The sequence below is a fragment of the Lethenteron reissneri genome, chromosome 19 (genome assembly GCF_015708825.2).
Source record: "Lethenteron reissneri isolate LAM-NWPU_2019-01 chromosome 19, ASM1570882v1, whole genome shotgun sequence".
NCBI lineage: Eukaryota > Metazoa > Chordata > Hyperoartia > Petromyzontiformes > Petromyzontidae > Lethenteron > Lethenteron reissneri.
The window spans coordinates 11922964-11941526 of record NC_083797.1 but is presented as its reverse complement, the minus strand read 5'-3'; the positions used below and the strand labels follow the sequence as shown (position 1 = coordinate 11941526).

Below are 18563 nucleotides of genomic sequence, written 5' to 3'. Positions count from 1 at the left end.
CAAACAGTCGATTAAGGCCATATGAGGGATCTTTGTATTTTATGTGTGTGCATGCTGGTGTTTGTGTGTGTGCAGCGCGCTAACCACTACACCACCGTTCCCCTCTACAACAATGGCGGTTGTTGTAGAGGGGAGCGGTGGTGTAGCGGTTAGCGCGCTGCATTACGAACCTGGCGACGCGGGTTCGATTCCCGCTCACGCAAACACCCAGTGACGATTTTCTGAACCGGTCTTGGGCCTCCCCTAGGTCGACTCAACCTCAAATGAGTAGCTGGTGCGATGTGTAAACATCGCCATTGGGAGACAAAGGCGGCCGGGCGTGGTGTTGGCCACCCACCCCCTCGTGTCCCGTGCCGGCCTTTATAGGTGCTTGATAACAGCTCTTGCCCCTACAGTCTGTTAAGGCTATACTGGGGGATCTTTGTCTTTGTTGTGTAGAGCAGGGGTGGGGAACCTTTTTTTTGCCAAGGGCCATTTGGATATTTATAGCATCATTCGCGGGCCATACAAAGTTATCAACTTAAAAATTAGCCCGTTATATTTGCTCAAACATTTAATGAACTCACCCCTAACGTGATGGCAGGAACTGCTTCTCTTTGGCGAGGCGTGTGATGATGTTAGCCTGGTATTGATGCTGTTGCTACTCGCAACTGCTTGTCCAGGTTTGCTCCTGGATTTATTGAATTTCGAGTCCGCCTGCGATTGCCTTGGCAGGGCCACACCAAAAATGATTTCGCGGGCCTCATACGGCCCGCGGGCCGGACGTTCCCCACCCCTGGTGTAGAGGATCAGTGGCACAGCGGTTCACGCACGGAGCTTTGACCTGAGTTCTATTGCCAGCCGCGGCAGTGCGAGTGGCGTGTGGCATCAGAACTGGTTCTGCACCTCAGCTAGGTCGACTCAGGGGCCGTCCATAAATGACGTCACGCGATTTTGGACGATTTTTGACCCCCCCCCCCCATCGTTACACGGCGTCACAAAAAGTCAGACCCCCCCCCCTCAAATATGACGTCACAAAGCTCTGCCTCCCCCCCCCGCCAAAAACCATATTTCCATTTTGAAAATAAAACATGCTTCAAATCGCTTTAAACTAGTTGTCATTGTAGTGCGTATTTAATGTGGCGCTGTACTTTGAAAATGTTGTAGGAGAAAACATCAAAACGTCTATTTAATTAAGTAGAACGTTGTCTATATTTATTTAAAGTTGCGCATTTTGATGTGACGTCACATTTCTCAACCCCCCCCCCCTCGTCACACATCGTCACAAATGTCTCACCCCCCCCAGGTGCGTGACGTCATTTATGGACGACCCCTCAGGTGTGAGTGAGTAGCCCGTGGCAGTGTTTAAAGTCCCCCGAGCGCGACGCGGTGCCAACAGCACTTTGCGTGAGCGGTCTGGTGTGAGGCTACGCAGGAAGACACACACACGTGCTGTGGGTGTTCACATCAAGAGTGCGAATGCAGCAGTTTACCTTAAAGTGGCATCGGCTTGTTCTTTCCTAAAACAAGAGGAAAATAAGAGTGAGAGGGCAACTTCACCGGTGTGTTATTGTTTCTACATCGGCACCGATTGAGACTTCCCCTGTCCATAGTCCAGCACGACGAAGGCCACACCTCTCTCTGTGTGTGTGCGGCTCAGCGTTGCCACCTCTGCAACCAGCAACGTCTAAGACGGAGCTGGGGGAAAACAGGCTCCACCCGTGCACTTCGTACGGTGCGAAAGAAGTTTAACGCGCGTACAGACATACGACGTACAACACAGACTAACACAAACACACCACACACACAACACACACAAACACACACAAACACACCACACACACAACACACACACACCACACACACAAACACACACCACACACCACACACACAAACACACAGTACACACAACAAACACAACACACACAAACACACAAACACAACACACACAAACACACACAACACACGCGCGCGCGCACTTAAAGCAGAAAGAATTCAGAATACTTTAATGCAGAGTAGATAATTAAATAAGCAACATGATAAAGTGTCAAATGTTCCCATATTTTAGAAAGAATGCTCTCCGCTTGAGGACAGTGCTATGTTTATTTCTTTATTTTGCCCGAAGGCTGTTGTGGTAAAGGCCACGGTTATTGGATGGGACATGGTTTAATATTTGCTCTGATTTGCAGCTTTTATAAAATGCGCCCCGATTTATTTCCTTCACGCAATATGAAGGCCGGACGACTTGATGAGCGTGAATTAAGTGCATCTTCCAACTGACACGAGGTTGGCACCACGCTAATTCAGTAGTTGGAATTCCAACGCAGGCCGATAAACACACTCGGCGAATGAAATCGAAGCGTTGTCAAAACAACACCCCCGTCTGCTTTAATGTGGCCGTGAACTTCAGACCTCGTGTGGTCGCTCGCAAGCGTAAACAGCGGAGAGAATGCCCAACCCCGTTATCGGCAGGGAGCCGTGAAAATAACTCTTAACGGGGGTGGCTCAACTCAGCGACCCTTCAGAGCAGAGTGATGGAGTGGAGGCACCTCGCGATGACCCCACGTATTGGCCGCGAGTAATACAGAAAACGCCTATTCAAAATTAGCCGAAAACAAGGCATGTAGTATTTACTTGCGTAGCATCTCGCCACGGTGGCAAGATGTTACCCACCCCGCCTGGTATACAGGCGGTCATGGGTTCGTTCGATCCCGACCCTGATGCCTGCATATTTGGAGTTTTCATGTTCTCCCCGTGGTCGCGTGGATTTATCTCCGGGTCCTCCGGTTTCCCCCTCCACATTTAGAAACACGCGTTTAGAGTATTTGGTTTGCTGTAAATTTCCACATGATAAGCCACTTCGTTGGGCTATCACTTGTGACCAGGCCGCTTCAGAAAAATAGCTATCAAGCTCAGCAGGCCTTAACCTCAGAAAAAAAAACGTGTTTTGAATGGTAATATGATCGGTACAAGAAGCCAGGGAAGACAGCGAATTAAGTACATAGTCATTTGGCCAACTGGATGCAACCGGGATGATAGAATCCAAAGTTCGAGTAATTATCGCAGACAGAGCTGAATGGAAGAAGGCCAGGATCGCCGACGTATTTGAGAAAGGCGGCGGCTCAGAGAGAGCGAGACGTACAATGTGAAGACACACAGCGCGTGGCGTCCGTTTGTATTGCTCCTGAAAGTAATCGGCTTCTGAGTAAACGAGTTGGGAGCAATTCTAGATTTGACGCTTTCGTGACTGCAAGGATTCATACTCTTAGTTCTTTCGGTAAAGTCACGTAGGTAAAAAATGAAATTAAAATGAATAAAAGAAAAAAATATTTTATTATTTTATTAATTTTATTTCATTTTAATTAAAATTAATAAAATAAAAAAACATTTTTAAATAAAAAATAAATGTTTTATTTTTTATTTTATTCATTTTTAATTTCATTTTCTACCTACGTGACTTTACCGAAAGAACTAAGAGTATGAGTTGGGAGCAGCTCATCTGAGAAGCAGCGTGCGTACAATGCACGTACAATGCACGTACAATGCACGCTGCGAAACCGAGTACCCTAGTTTATATTTACACTCCATTTTTTGAAGGCACCGTTAACTGCATAACCCGGATAACCTGCCCATAGGTAACCGAGAGGAGTTAACTTGCACCACCTTTCAGAAAGCCAGCAGTGGTGTTCTTTCGGAGCGACTGAGCCCTGGACATGAGAATGTGGAATTTCCACCACTGCTTTTTTCCTTTTCCAAGGCGCGAGTCATTTTGGTAATATTTTCTGAATATAGTTCAAGGTGTGAATTGTTTCTGCTATTAATGCTTAAAAAATATAGAGCTTACAGGAAAGGGGTCCTTATTAAATGTCTCATCATGGTGGAAAGTCAGCAGTGTCAAGCTCTGCCAGAATATTCCCTTTGGCCAAATAGCCTAATTTGATGTTGAGATGATAGGACGAGATGAGCTAAAATAACTGAGAAGTTTAAAGAAAAAAGGTCGTCTCGAGGAACGTGCAGGTTTTTAGGGCTCCCTTGAAGGTATAGAATGATGTGAGCGGGAGTGACCGTGGGATTTCAGGAAGATCATCGCGTGAACGCCGGACTTCTGACCTTGGGCATTTCCAAGTAAATTACGACGCACAGGGCTTGAATGATGAAAGGGAAGAGCTCACCAAAGGAAATATTGTTCCTGCTGCACCCAATATAAATGATTACCAGCGCGGCACATATCTAAATTTTACCAAAATTTCCGCAAATAATCCCCACGAATTCTGTTTATTTCCGGAATTTGTGTTGAATAAAAAAAATGCTTTTTGTGTCGTCAAAATTTTTCATATTTCATATTGCTTTGCTACTTTCACCAAAGCCATGTTTTGGCTTTGGCATTTCACAGCATGGTCCAGTGAAATTCTTCCCAAGAACATTCGCGGCGTGAAGATCGTGACAAACTGTGGCATCTGACACTTTACTTCAGCCCGTCCAAGTGACGCGTTGCTCGTTCGAGTGAACATTACAATCACTACCATTCAGATGCATCTGCTGCAGCGTTGGCTTGCATCAAGACGTGATGCCCGTCACGCCGTATTTACGTGGATGTTTTATTTAGTTATATAATTTTTCACGAATAATTATTCTCCCCCCCAGTCCTCCCCTTTGCCAAAGGAGGGATTCACGATGGCTTTGTTACAAAACCGAGCCAGCTATTGACCGGGCAGTCTGAAGACAGCCTTGATGTATCTCAGCCATTCCTATCACAAATATATAACACGTTCACGCAGACCATTCGAAACAGAACAATGGACGCTTTAGGTGGCAATCAACAATGTAATGAAGTAGAAAATTATGAAAGATTTCTCTACCTTCAACCATATAGTTCACATTTGTACTATTTGTTTCCCTCGATTTGCGCAGGGTTTGGTTTGTGCGGTGGCTTTCGCGACCAATATTATTCAGAATAAAGCTTTGTTTTGGCACGATCGCGTAAACTCACCACCACCCAACACAGCCAATCAGTAATGTTTGTCACGTAAACAAAAGTTCCAATTATATTCTACTCCAGTCCACCGGTGTGTCGGAGAGTAAATCCACAACAGTTACAATTTGAGTTAAGGACGTTTCGCTGGTGATTACAACGACCAGCTTCACCAGAATTGTGAAGAGATCTACGTGTTTCCGGTCTGAAATCATCGAGCAAGACGACGTCACCACTGTGAGCCATTCAGGTGCGGAGAGCAGAGTCGGGGTTTGTTGCAATCACATAACAATGGATTATGTTAGTCTGGAACAGATGGGTAAATCACAGTCAATGAGTATATCTATGCCTTGACACGGCATACAATTGGAAGGGTACTTAATAATACACTTGCAAGAAGTACCAAGGCTGTAGTTGTCAGAAAGGTGAAACTAGTTTGTAATTTCTCTCAATTTCAATAGATTCTCTGATTCGTCTTGTTCAGTCATAATTAGTTTCACACAACCCATCAACGTCTTCAAAATCAATTGAATGTCTTTGTTGGGAAGTACAGGGTGCTTTGAAAATGTTAACACTTCTGAGAATTTGCAACAATACCACGAGAGATGCGCCTCCGGGCTCTAGAGACCACCTGGAGAAGATTCCAGGCCACGTGTTGACAACGATGGCAAACAAGTGGAGACTCTTTGACTTTTGAAGATATTAACATGATATTTGTTATCATGTTACAGTGTTAATTGGTTTTCTACCCTTTTATCTGGCAACAAAACTGACACCTTTATTAACAAGGAGTCATGTTTGCATTGACCACAATACCTGCAGTCGGAATGCAAACAAAAAACATAACTCTGATAATGCATGCACTGTCCTTGAAACACCATGTGAGACTAGGCTCTAAGGAAAGCTGTCTCGGGTGTGGACCAATCAATTGCAAGGACAGTGCATACATTATCAGAGTTATGCTTTTTTTGCATTCCGACTGCAGGTATTGTGATCAATGCAAGCATGACTCCTTGTTAATAAATGTGTCAGTTTTGTTGCCAGATAAAAGGGTAGAAAACCCTATTATCATATTTTGCTACTGGCAAATGAGGCTCCAATGATGTTACAGTGTATTATCCGTTCTTTTTCCATTGAAAACGATAGTCCCATATAAGCGTTAACATTTCTTTGCAGCACCCTGTATGTTCCACAACTGCCGACAGTTGTGTGCTTGCGAGCTATTCATTATTTTTCTGCCGTTCTTTTAGTCTTATGCTAGAAAAACGATTTGCCAAAGAGAAGCCAGTTTAGTCATGCGCCGCAGTTGCCGGGATGTCAGCCAAGGTACTCAGCGAGGAGGGGGGCAGCGCACTGCTCGCGAGCTCACCGAGTCGCTCGTTTGCTTTCACATCTAATGACCGCGTGTCTCGGCGTGTTGAGAATTTGTTGTTGGAGCAACGAGGAAGCATCCTATGAAGACTTGGGACGGCACCAAACACCACGCCTCACCGCCGTTGTCTCCCACAGTACTGGGTGTTTACACACCGCACCAAGTACTCATTTAAGGCCGAGTGGACCTAGGGGAGGGTCCTGGTCCGGCTCAAATATTCACCACTGTTGTTGACCACGAGCGGGAATTTAACTTGGGTCGCCGGGTTTGCAGCGCTGCGGACGAACCACCGCGCAACCGCTCCCCAACAGATTGAAATGTTATTACTGCATGGGAGAAACCTCATTAGCATCGTCTCAGGCTGATATCTTCAGGGAACGGTTAGTATTCATTATGGCCAGACATCTACAGATGGTCAGGTCTCAGAAACCCTGTCATCTGCATATATTCTAATCGCATGGTCTGTCTGGGGAATGAATTAAATCGCTGTTACGCAACCACCAGTTTTGAATAGCAACACCCTTGCCAAATTGCACTGGCGTGTTTACGATTTTGTGGCACGAACAAGCTAGCACAAGCAGGGGGGGGACCTCGTGCTCATCTTCATTGGTGGTGCTGAGCAAGTGGTGGGAATTTCGAGAGGAGTCGGTTATCACGAGCTTCACGAGTGGTTGTGATGACAATATTCTTCTTCTTTTTCGAAGCCAGGGGTCCCCCACCCTCCAGTGCGGCAGGGGCTCGGCTGATCGCATTTGCCCTCTCGGTGTTTTTATATCCTCCACCTCATCCACTGCTTTCCTCGTATCTCGTTCCACTGCATCCTTCCATCTCACTGTCGGTCTCACTCTGCTCCTTCTGCCCTGCGCTTGTGGCATCTCCGTAGCCCGTCTCATTGCATCTTCATTCAACACAAGCCCAGCCACCGACACCCTCACCTCCCTTGCTTTCTCGATGATCACACATTACGGACATTGAAGTTTGGGGTCGTAAAGAGAGGGCACATTTCTGGTAAAATTTCACTGTGCTAGCATTGTTGTGGTACTCGTATTGAATTCACAGCCTTACATCCACTGTTCGTTACTGCTCGAGGGAGTGCTCACACAGAATGTGTTCCTGCATTATCCACCAGTAGACTTGTTAAGCCAAGCAGCGGGGCGGTAGCCGAGTAAGGAGTGGGAGTGCAATGGGAGCGGAGAAGCCGTGCAATTGGGGCACAGGTCAGCCCGATTCGGATTGCTGCTGTACGCACGTTGAACTTCTTTCGCACCGTACGTAGCCAACCGTGCTAATCGGAGGTGCGATGGGTCCCAATGCTGCTGCGCTGGACATTTAGCGGGTGTCATCGCGCAGGTGGCGCTGGCTGATGGCGTTTGTGATCCAAGCGTTACCTCCTCGTGTGGCAAGTCAATAGGGTTTTCTTTGACTCGTGATTGAAAACAAAATAGGCCTATCTCACGGTCAGCCAGCGCCATTGCATCAAGAATCGTATGCGAATGGCTCGCCATTGTCCTGTTGGCCGAGCTGACAAGAACGCTGATTGGGCCGAGATTGAAGTTGGTTCGACCGTCTCGTCCCGACGCATGACCGCGGTGACCCAGTGTGGTGTGATTGCATCTGTGATCAAAGTGGGCCCTCAGTGCAGCATCACGCCATTGTGCATTTTGACAACGAAAGTCGGACTTTCCTCCACGCATTCAACTTCGCATGATGAGGAAGAAATACAAAATATTTCAGTGTAAATTAATAGTTTACATATTAGTTTTACTTTTTATTGCGGTAATTGTTTCTTTTTTTGGGGAAATTCTCGCAACTCTGAGAACGTTGGATATATTTTTTTCTGTATTTTGTGTGTGAAAATGATATTTACCAAAAATTACATCCCAATTGTGATGTTTTTGGATGGATTGTTATTATTCCAATGTAAGTGATCGTACACTATTACCAAGCAGTGCCATGAGAGTACAAATCGTTTACCGCAGGGTACAACGGTGAAGTGTCACGTACACTTTTTTCAATCGCTCATTAAAACGTTGTCTAAAGTTCTCTCTTTTAGAAATCAACTGTTCATTAAATGTTTCTTCGAGGGAGAGGAGACGGGGGGAAAAAACGCTATTCTGCGCTCACTTTGAACAAACGTTGATCGTGCGCGAACGACCCTTAAATTATACGCTTTGTTTTTTTTTTCCGGTAAAGTCACGTAGGTAAAAAAATAAATAAATGAAATAACAACTCAATTAAATCACGACGTTTCGGAGGCAACACAAGCTTCCGTCTTCAGGGGGTACCGTTGTGATTTTGGCTGTAACGGTTCCACCTGAAGACGGAAGCTTGTGTTGCCTCCGAAACGTCGTGATTTAATTTAGTTGTTTTAGTTCATTTATTCATTTTTTTACCTACGTGACTTTACCGAAAAAACCAAAGAGTATGAATCCGTGCAGTCACGAAAACTTCAGATCTAGAATGAAGGACCCTTAAATTGTTTTGGAATGATTTCCACGATGCTGGCTCGAGCGTTCTTGGTTCGCTTCGTATTCTTTGTAGTCGCTGCTCCATTTCTTTCGTGAGATCGGTCACAGAGTGACGAAGCGACCATCTCCCCCCGCGGTGCACCACCAGCATGAACGTGAGGCGGCCCCACGACACGGGGGCACGTAGAGAATTACAACTCGAGGGCTTATCGTGGTCTCATGATCCCTTAGCAAGGCTCTGGGATGATAATCGTTTTTTTACTCTTTTATCTGGCAACAAAACTGACACCTTTTTTACGAGGAGTCATGTTTGCATTGACCACAATACCTGCAGTCATAATGCAAACAAAAAACATAACTCTGATAATGTATGCACTGTCCTTGAAGTTGATTGGTCCACACCCGAGACAGATTTCCTTAGAGCCGAGTCTCACATGGGTTGGACCAGATGACGCCAAAAGGCGCACAACTCAAAGACAATGCACCATCAGAGTATGAGAGCTCGGGGTAAGCATTTACCCCATTGGTACCTCATTTGCCAGTAAAAAAAAATATGATAGTTGGTTTTTTACCCTTTTATCTGGCAACAAAACTGACACAAAAGGTGTCAGTTTTGTTGCCAGATAAAAAGGTAACACAAAAGGTGTCAGTTTTGTTGCCAGATAAAAGGGTAAAAACCCAATGATCATATTTACTGGCAAATGAGGTACCAATGGTGTAAAGGCTCTGGGAGTAAAGTAAAAAAAAAAGTTAATAAAACATATTTTTCGATCGAGTCAATACACGTCTACCTGTTTTCGTGCCACCGTGAACACGCCAATACCACCACGGAGGCGAGACGGACGTCGTTAATACGAGTCATGATTCGCTCCTGAACATATTTTCACTGAATAGAAATGAAAGTGTTGCGGTGTGCGACTCGTTCCGTGATGAACATTCCTTGGGCACCACCACGAATCCTAACCTCTTTGTGGCATCACATTAGCGTCTGTGTAAGCAGAAAAAAGGATAAGAAGAAAAACCCACGCCAGTAAATATATCAAAGCCTCTGAGCCTGGTGAAAATAAATCACTCCGCAAAGGTTAGGAACCTTGTGCATGACGCAACTCTGGTGGGGTTCTCCTTATGACATGAAGCTCCTGTTTCATATTTTTATTATGTTTTCTTACGCCATTTCATACCCTTTTTCATATCGGGTGTTATTTTTTTAAAACAAATCAGGTTCCAAATTACGACGCGCGCTGAGGTTTATTTTGCCTGCAGCGCGCAGCAGCTTTCCAATTGTCACGGAGCAATTCACGGGTGATTGAATTCATCAGCTTGAACGAAGGCCGTCACAGCACACGCAGGGGGTGGGTGGGCCAGCACCACGTCACCCGCACACGTCTGCCCAGTGGCGATGTCTGCACATCGCACCACGATACTCATTTGAGGCTGAGTCGACCTAGGAGAGGCCCAGGAGCGGTAAAGATAGTTATAATCGTCAGTGGGGTTGGCCATGAGCAGGAATCGAACTCGAGTGGCCGGAATTCGTAGCGCAGCGCGCTCACAGCTCCTCTTCCGCTCCGCATAACGTACAAAGACAAAGATCCCCCGCACAGCCTTAAAAGACTGCTGGAGCAAGTGCTGTTAGCGAGCACCCATCATGTACACACCCGCACGTACACGCGTACATACTCTGTGACTCCATCTCGCACAATATGCAATCTCCGCGGCTTAGTTTCGTGAATACATTTCCAGACCCGGCACAACACACCCAGTAAACCTCTCGCCGTGGGCTGCGGGTCACGTGCCAGCTACTCCACTCTGAACACGTCTGCATGGCCTCTCACGCGGTTTACAAAAAAAAGAAAAGGAACATCACTCGAAAAACACCCCCCCCCACCCTCCCCCTCCGTAGGTCTCATCGCAAACAATGTCGGCGTTCATTCCGCGCGCGTCGCTCTGTTCTTTGCTGCGAAGGAATAAGAGAGGGCCCCTCGCTCTACTTCTCCGCGCGGAATCCCGGAGCAGCACTCAACATGCCTGTGAAGTGCTCGCATCGTCGCCTTCGCAGGCGTGCGGGCGAGCCACAGATCACGGGCGGGGAGGGGGGGGTGCAGAGAGAGAGATGGGGGGGGGGGGTGCAGAGAGAGAGATGGGGTGGGGGCTCACTCACTTCAAGGGGCTGCAGCAGTGCAGCGCTTTCAGGTAGGGCTTCCAAGTGGCCACGGAGAGGGAGTGCTCGTCGGCCGCATAGAAGCGCCACATGCACTGCAGGAGGGGTCCGGGCCAAGGGGTGAGGGAGACAAACAGGGGAGGTGAACACGGTGGCGACATGTGCGCGTGCGTGCGCGTGTGCATGTGTGTGTGTGCATGCGTGTGTGCACGTGTGTGTGGAGGGTGGCGTTTGTGCACAGACTTGCCCTACATGACATCATAACAACAGTCTGGACCATTGGACGGGTTCCGCAGGATTGGAAGGATGCTCTGGTGGTCCACCTCTTTAAGAAGGGGGACCGCACAGACTGTAACAACTACAGGGGCATCCGACCCCTGAGTGTTCCGGGAAAGGTCCTGGCAAGGATTATTCAACATCGCCTTGCTAGGCATGCTGAGGAGAGGCTTGCGGAGCCCCAATGCGGTTTCAGGAAAGGGCGGTCCTGCACAGATGGCATATTCTCTGTCCGTCTGCAACAGCAGAGGTGTAGGGAATTCCAACAAGACCTACATCTCTGCTTTATTGACCTGGCCTATGATACCATCAGTAGGCCTGGGCTCTGGGTTGTTCTTCGTGCTTTCGAAGTCCCTGACTCTCTGCTCACGATCATTAAGGACTTTCATGATGGTGAGCGGGCCCGGGTAAAACTATGTAGCCAGAAGTCGGATCCATTCCCTGTACACCTTGGGGTGCGACAGGGATGTCCCCTGGCTCCCACATTATTTAACATCTATTTCGACCACGTAGTTCGTGAAACCTTCAATAGCTGTACCGGAGGAATTTCCATCTGGTACAGATACAATGGGAGGCTGATCGATGCCCGGGTGCGGGCAAGGGTTGGCTCCCTATTGCTCAACCACGTTATGTATGGCGATGATCTGGTAATTCCTGCTCACTCAGAGGAGGAGTTGGAGGCGCTGCTGCTGAACCTGTTGCTTGCCACTAAGAGGTGTGGCCTTACCATCAGCCCCACCAAAACTAAGCACCTGCCTGGGTATTTTGTACCATCGGACACTCCAGGCCCACAACTCCCAATTGGTGATAGTGCAGTTGTGGAGAGAGTGGAGAGTTTTCCATACCTGGGCAGTGTGCTCATGACCGGCTCTAGTTTAACAGCAGAGGTCTCACTCCGAATCAGTCGAGCGGCATTATCTTTTCATCGGTTGCATAACACTGTGTGGAAGCTACCTAGTCTGTCGCTCCGCACGAAGCTTCAGGTCTTCTCGGCCACAATCATTCCTTCCCTTCTCTATGCTTGCGAAACGTGGACCCCCCAAATGAACATTTTTGCCGATTAGAAACATTTAGGCTTGCCTGCCTATGATCCATCCTGGGTTTAACCAGAATGGATTGTGTGAGGAGCTCACAAATCCTTGAAAGATCTGGACAAAGTCCCATCGGTGAGCTCCTCCGGCAGGCAAGGCTGCGTTGGCTGGGTCATGTAGCCCGCATGCCCAGCCACCGCATGCCTAAACAGGTTTTGTTTGGCCGGATTGAGGGGGCTAAACGGGCGAGGCACGGGAGAGAGAAGAGATGGAGTGATGTGGTACAGGAGGATGTAGAGATGAGTGGACTTGCCGATGACTGGTACCAGCGGTGTCATGATCGGCCTCTGTAGAGGAGGCTCGTGAAGGACACTACTGGGCAGTTGGAGGCAGTCGCCCTCCAACAACAACGGAGGGCGGAGGAGCGACGCTCACAACAACGAACGGAGCGCCGGGTGGCTAAAGCACAGCAAGTTGGCACAGTAGGGGGCACAGGTGGTGCATCAGCCAGTCGTCTCAGGCAGTCGACCTGTGGCCTTGGGTCAGCCCCGTGACCTCCTGCCAGCGGGCGTTCGACACTTCACGTTGCCTCAAGGTGCACATAGCCTGGCACAAGCGTCGTGGTGACGTCACCGCCACTTAGTGGCGAATGGCGGTTGTTGTTGTTGTGTGCGTGTTTGTAGTGGGGAGCGGTAGTGTAGCGGTTAGCGTGCTGCCCCAACAGCACTTGCCCCAACAGTCTGTTGAGCCTACTCGGGGGATCTTTGTTGTTGTTTTTTTGGTTTGAGATGCGGCGCCTCGTAAAAAATTCATCGCGTTCCGAGCGCTGGGAGCGAGCGCCGTGCGAGGCAAGTGAGCGCGGGGTGATTACACTGGTCAACAACAACAAAAACATTTTTTTCTGGCCTGGACTTTTGCAGCTGTTTTAGACTAATTTCAGGGTGCTGATTCCAAATCTGATCTAAGATTTGCTCTATCACATCTCATTTTTATGCTATCGGCATACCCCATTTTCATTGATTTTACCCGAAATTAACTCTTGTCACTTATGATTGCAAGTTGTTGCGAGTTAGTGACTGCTTTAGTGTTAAAATATGGTGCTGTATTTTTAGGATAGTGTGTTTATAATATCATTTAATTTAGATATCCACATTTATTTAATATTTTTCTTCTGCAGTTTTTATTGAAAATGCATTATTTGATATCTCAAAAACCTGATGTGATAGACAAAAACTGATGCCAGATTTGGAATCAGCTCCCCCAAATTATCTTAAAACCGTTGGAATTCCTTATGCCAGAAAAAGTGTGTTGACCAGTGTTGTCGAACTCTGCGCGGCACGATCACTCCGTCGTTCAACGACGCGACGGCGCTATCGGCATTCATCAGCGCCATCGCACGGGAGAGCCAAACAACCCCATAATGAGCAGTGAGAATGATTTGACATGTAGGCTTTGAGAACATTTGTTTATTATTCATAATTCCTTGCTTTTAGGGTTTGTATCGCCATATTGGTATGATGTAATTTTTTTTTATATAACCATCCACAGCACCTGAAAGAGTCAATAAAATCCAGTTGCAACGTGGTTTGCAAATATGCCGATTCGATGAGTTTTTTTGAGCAAAAAAAGTGAGTGTTGAAAAGTCAGAAAAATGTTGACAACTGGTGGTGTATTTGTCCACGTCTGGTGGTGGAACGAGAAATAATATCGTCTCGTGTGGCCGCTGCGGGTATTTTGAAATGTTGATGATGACAGACAAGGGAGGGCCCATCCGTGTTGAGCATGATGCCACGGGGCATTTGAACATCCGTCGTGCAACGGACAGAATTCCATTTCTGTTAATGACTCTACCCTACTACAACTGCTGTCAGGTGGCCGTCGGAGTCTGGGTAGCCGTTGCCACGGTGGCTAAGAGATAACTACTTCGCCTGGTATGCAGGAGGTCGTGGGTTCGATCCCGACCCTGATGCCTGCTGTATTTACTGGAGTTTGCATCTCTCTCTCGCTCCGTGGCCGCGTGGATTTTTCTCTAAGTCCCCCGGGTTATTCTCTCCACATTTATAATCAATGTGCGTTTAGAGTATATTTGGCTGCTACACATTTCCGCGTAATAAGCCACTTCGTTGAGCTATCATTTGTGGCCAGGTCGCTTCAGAAAATGCGTTACATAGCTCAGTGGGTCTTACCTGGCAAAATACAAATATTTTAGTTTAATAAATAGTTTGCAAACTGGCTCGGCGAGGCATCAGGCTATTCACGCTCCAGTGTGCGCTGCCCTGCAGTTTCTGCTCAGTGTGTGTGCTGCACATATTGCTTGTGGTATGTGTGTGCATGCTGTGTCGTGGTGAGTATGCGATGTGTGATGTGGTGTGCTGTGTTGTGCTGTGTGTACAATGTGTGTTGTGCTGTGTGTACAATGTGTGTTGTGCTGTGTGTACAATGTGTGTTGTGCTGCGTGTACAATGTGTGTTGTGCTGTGTGTACAATGTGTGCCGCGTGTTGTGCTGCTCTGTACCTGGATGAGGCTGGCCGCCGGGTTACGCCGCTTCTCAAAGTGCTTCTGCCGGTGCTGTTCCTGCACCTTGAGGGCAAATCCTGAGCCCAGAATGCCCTGGGGGGGGGGCACCAAATACACACACACACAAACATCATCAGCAGTCGCGGTCAATCCACTGCCGGATGAAGGCTTTCCCAAGCTGCCGCCATCTCTCGCGATCCTGCAATGTCACATTTCACCCGGCACACGGGCCGATATCACCGCTCCGTCTCTCCGTCGGACGTGTTTTCGGATGCGTTGCTTTTCCTTGGCTGCCACTCCATCATTACTCTTGACCCGCTGGCCATCGCCCCCTTCTAGCGGCGTGCCACACACATTTACATGTCGACAAAGGTTCTTCCCCTGTCGCCTGAGCAGACCGTCGGGGCAAGTGCTGTTTGCGAGCACCTTGCAAAGGCTGGCAATACACACGGGGGGGGGGGGGGGGGTGACCAACAGCACGTGCAGCCGCCCTCGTCTCACCGGTGGCGATGTTTACACACCGCACCGAGTACTAATTTGAGGCTGAGTCGACCTAGAGGAGGACCAGGACCGGTTCAGATAATCGTCACTGTGGTGTTGGCCGTGGGCGTGAATCGAACCCGGGTCGCTGGGTTCGTAGGGCAGTGCGCTCACCGCAGCACTACCACTCCCCACCCTGCATGCATACGCATGCTCACACATGCTCATCACACGCTCACGCATGCTCATCACACGCTCACAGAAACACAAGTAAACAACAAAATAGCTGGTTTTCGCCACCAAGTGGCAGTGACGTCACCGCGGCGCTTGTGCAAGGCCAGGTGCAATTTGCGGCAGCGTAAGTGTCGAAGGCTCGTTGACAGTAGGTCACTGGACAAACCCAGGTGTCTTGGGTTGAATGACTGAGATGACTGGCTGAGGCACCACCTGTTCTCCCGACTGTGCCAATTTGATGAGTTGTGAGCATCCCTTTTTGTTGTGAGCATCGCTCCTTTGCCCTCTGTTGTTTTTAAAGAGTGACTGCTTTCAAACGGCCATTAACAACCTTCACGAGCCTCCTCCACATAGGTCAATCATGACACTGCTGGTACCAGTCATCAGAAAATCCACTCAACTCCACATCCTCCTATTGCACATTATCTAATCTCGTATCTAGCCCATACCGTGCCTGATTAGCCCTCTCTAACCGATCAAACAGGAGCTGCTTGTGCATGCGGTGGCTGGGCATGCAGGCTATATGACCCAGCCAACACAGCCTCGAGATCCTTTAATGGATTACTTCGCTTCCTCACACAAATCCAACCTGGTTAAGTCTAGGATGGATCGTAGGGTCCAGGTTATGCAAATATAGAAAAGGGAAGCCATAAATGTGGCTGAGAAGACACGGAGCTTCGAATGGAGCTATAGGCCAGGTAGCTTCCACATAGCGTTATGCAGCCGATGAAAATATAATAATGCCACTCGACTGATTCAGAGTTGAGACCTCTGCTGCCAAACCAGAATGAGTTAAAAGCATACCACCCAGGTATCGGAACTCCTACACTCTCTCTACAACCGCCCCATCACGCATGGGGAGTTGAGGGGGAGGAGTGTTTGATGATACAAATTACTAGGACAGGTGCTTTATTTTTTGTGTGGCACATCCTAAGCTCAGAAAGTCTCCAACTCATTCTTAGAGTGAGCAATAATTACCAGATCATGACTGCAACTGGGAATAGACTAGCCCCCCATTGTATCTGTCCCAGATGAAAATTCCTCTGGCATAGCCATGAAAATCGTATTGCACTACAAAGTAAAGCATATGTTCAATAATGTAGGAACCAGAGGACATCCCTGTCGCACCCCAGGGTGAACCGGGAATGGCTCGAACTCCTGGCCAACCGGCTCTACCACCACCTGCTCACCATCATAAAGGTCCTTCAAGACTGTGAGTAGAGGCTCAGGGACTATGACAGCACGAAGGATAGTCCACATCCCTGGCCTATTGATGATAGTATAGGCCTTGACCAAGCCAATAAAAACATGGTGTCTGTGCAGGACTGACCCGTTCTGAAACCATATTGGGGCTTGCCTGGCAAGGGGGCGATGTTGAATAATCCTTGCCAGGACTTTTAGTGGCCTGACAATAAGGAGGGAGATACCTTGGTAGGGCAGCCTGCGCAAAGTCACCACCAGCAGTTCGCTTGGGAGATCATGTCTGCCCAGTACTCTTTCCTGGTCTAAGACTCTGCATCGCTTTTCATACTTCCTCAACAGACGGCCCATCAGGCAGCCACTCACAGGGAGTGGCTACTTCCTCCAATATTTGAGGTACTCAATTGCCACTGAGTTGTCCTATGGGGAGGCCCAGGACCGGTTCAGATAATTAATCGTCACTGGTGTTGGCCATGAGCGGGAATTTAACTCGGGTCACCGGGTTCGTAGCGCAGCGTGCTTGCTGCTACGCTACCAAGATATACAAGTACACACATGCACATGCTTGCTTGCGTAATTACGTGCATATCCACCCATGCACACGTGTATCAACACACAGATATACACCCACACACACACAAACGGTGACATATCAGCAGGCAAATCCTCCAAAAGGACACACCTGTATGAATCTCAGAGAAATGAATACTCACAAAGGATCACTGTCCTTGCGGGTTTTCTTTATTTAATTCCTACACTTGACAGCTTAACATTGAACTCACCGCGACTCATATGGTGGACATGTCCATGAGACATACACGCACGTGTACATCTCATGGATATCTCGCACACACACGCACTCCCACTGCACACGCACACACACATTCCCACAGCACACACACACACGCACTCACACTGCATACGTACACACACACGCACTCCCACTGCATACGCACACACACACGCACTCCCACTGCATATGCACACACACACGCACTCACACTGCATACGCACCCACACACGCACTCCCACTGCATATGCACACACACGGACTCACACTGCATACGCACACACACACGCACTCCCACTGCATACGCACATACACACACTCACACTGCATGCGCACACACACGCACTCCCACTGCACACGAACACACACACGCACTCACACTGCATACGCACACACACGCACACCCACTGCATATACACACACACGCACTCCCACTGCACACGCACACACGTACTCCCACTGCATATACACACACACACGGACTCCCACTGCATATGCACACACACACGCACTCCCACTGCACACGCACACACACACGCACTCCCACTGCATACGCACGCCACACACACACACATTCCCACTACATACGCACACACACACACACATTCCCACTACATACGCACACACACATGCACACCCACTGCACACGCACACACACGCACTCCCACTCCACACAGGTGGGAGCGGTGGCGCAGCGGTTAGCGCTACGCTGCGCTACAAACTCGAATTTGATCGCCGCTCACGATCAATCACATTGGAGAATATTTGAACCGGTCCTGGGCCTCACCAAGGTCGACTCAGCCTCAAATGAGTACCTGGGACGGTGTGTAAATATCGGCACTCGGGAGACAAAGGCGGCCGGGCGTGGTGGTGGCCACCCATCCCGTGGCTCGCTAACAGCACTTGCCCTTAAAGTCTGATAACGCTCTACGGGGGGACTTTGTCTAAGTCTTTGACACTGCACACAGACCAATCCACATTCTTCTACGAATGAAAACAAAAGAACAAGCAAATGCTCGAAGTTTAATTTACGTGTTTCGTGTTTAACGATTGTGTCACCCCGACCTGGTAGTAAATAAAAGGCA

At 48.4% G+C, this 18563-nt stretch overlaps 1 protein-coding gene across 1 annotated transcript in view; it reads right to left on the bottom strand.

Moving 5' to 3' along the window:
* The window catches only part of LOC133344260 (potassium voltage-gated channel subfamily KQT member 5-like), a 479339-nt gene that overhangs the window by 30374 nt on the left and 430402 nt on the right, over positions 1-18563 (bottom strand). Inside the window, exons 7-9 of the mRNA XM_061554335.1 lie at positions 14772-14867; positions 10950-11044; positions 1473-1499 (exon numbers count right to left, since the gene is read on the bottom strand). Coding sequence (XP_061410319.1) covers positions 1473-1499; positions 10950-11044; positions 14772-14867 — 218 coding nt within the window. The remainder of the gene's footprint in view (positions 1-1472; positions 1500-10949; positions 11045-14771; positions 14868-18563) is intronic.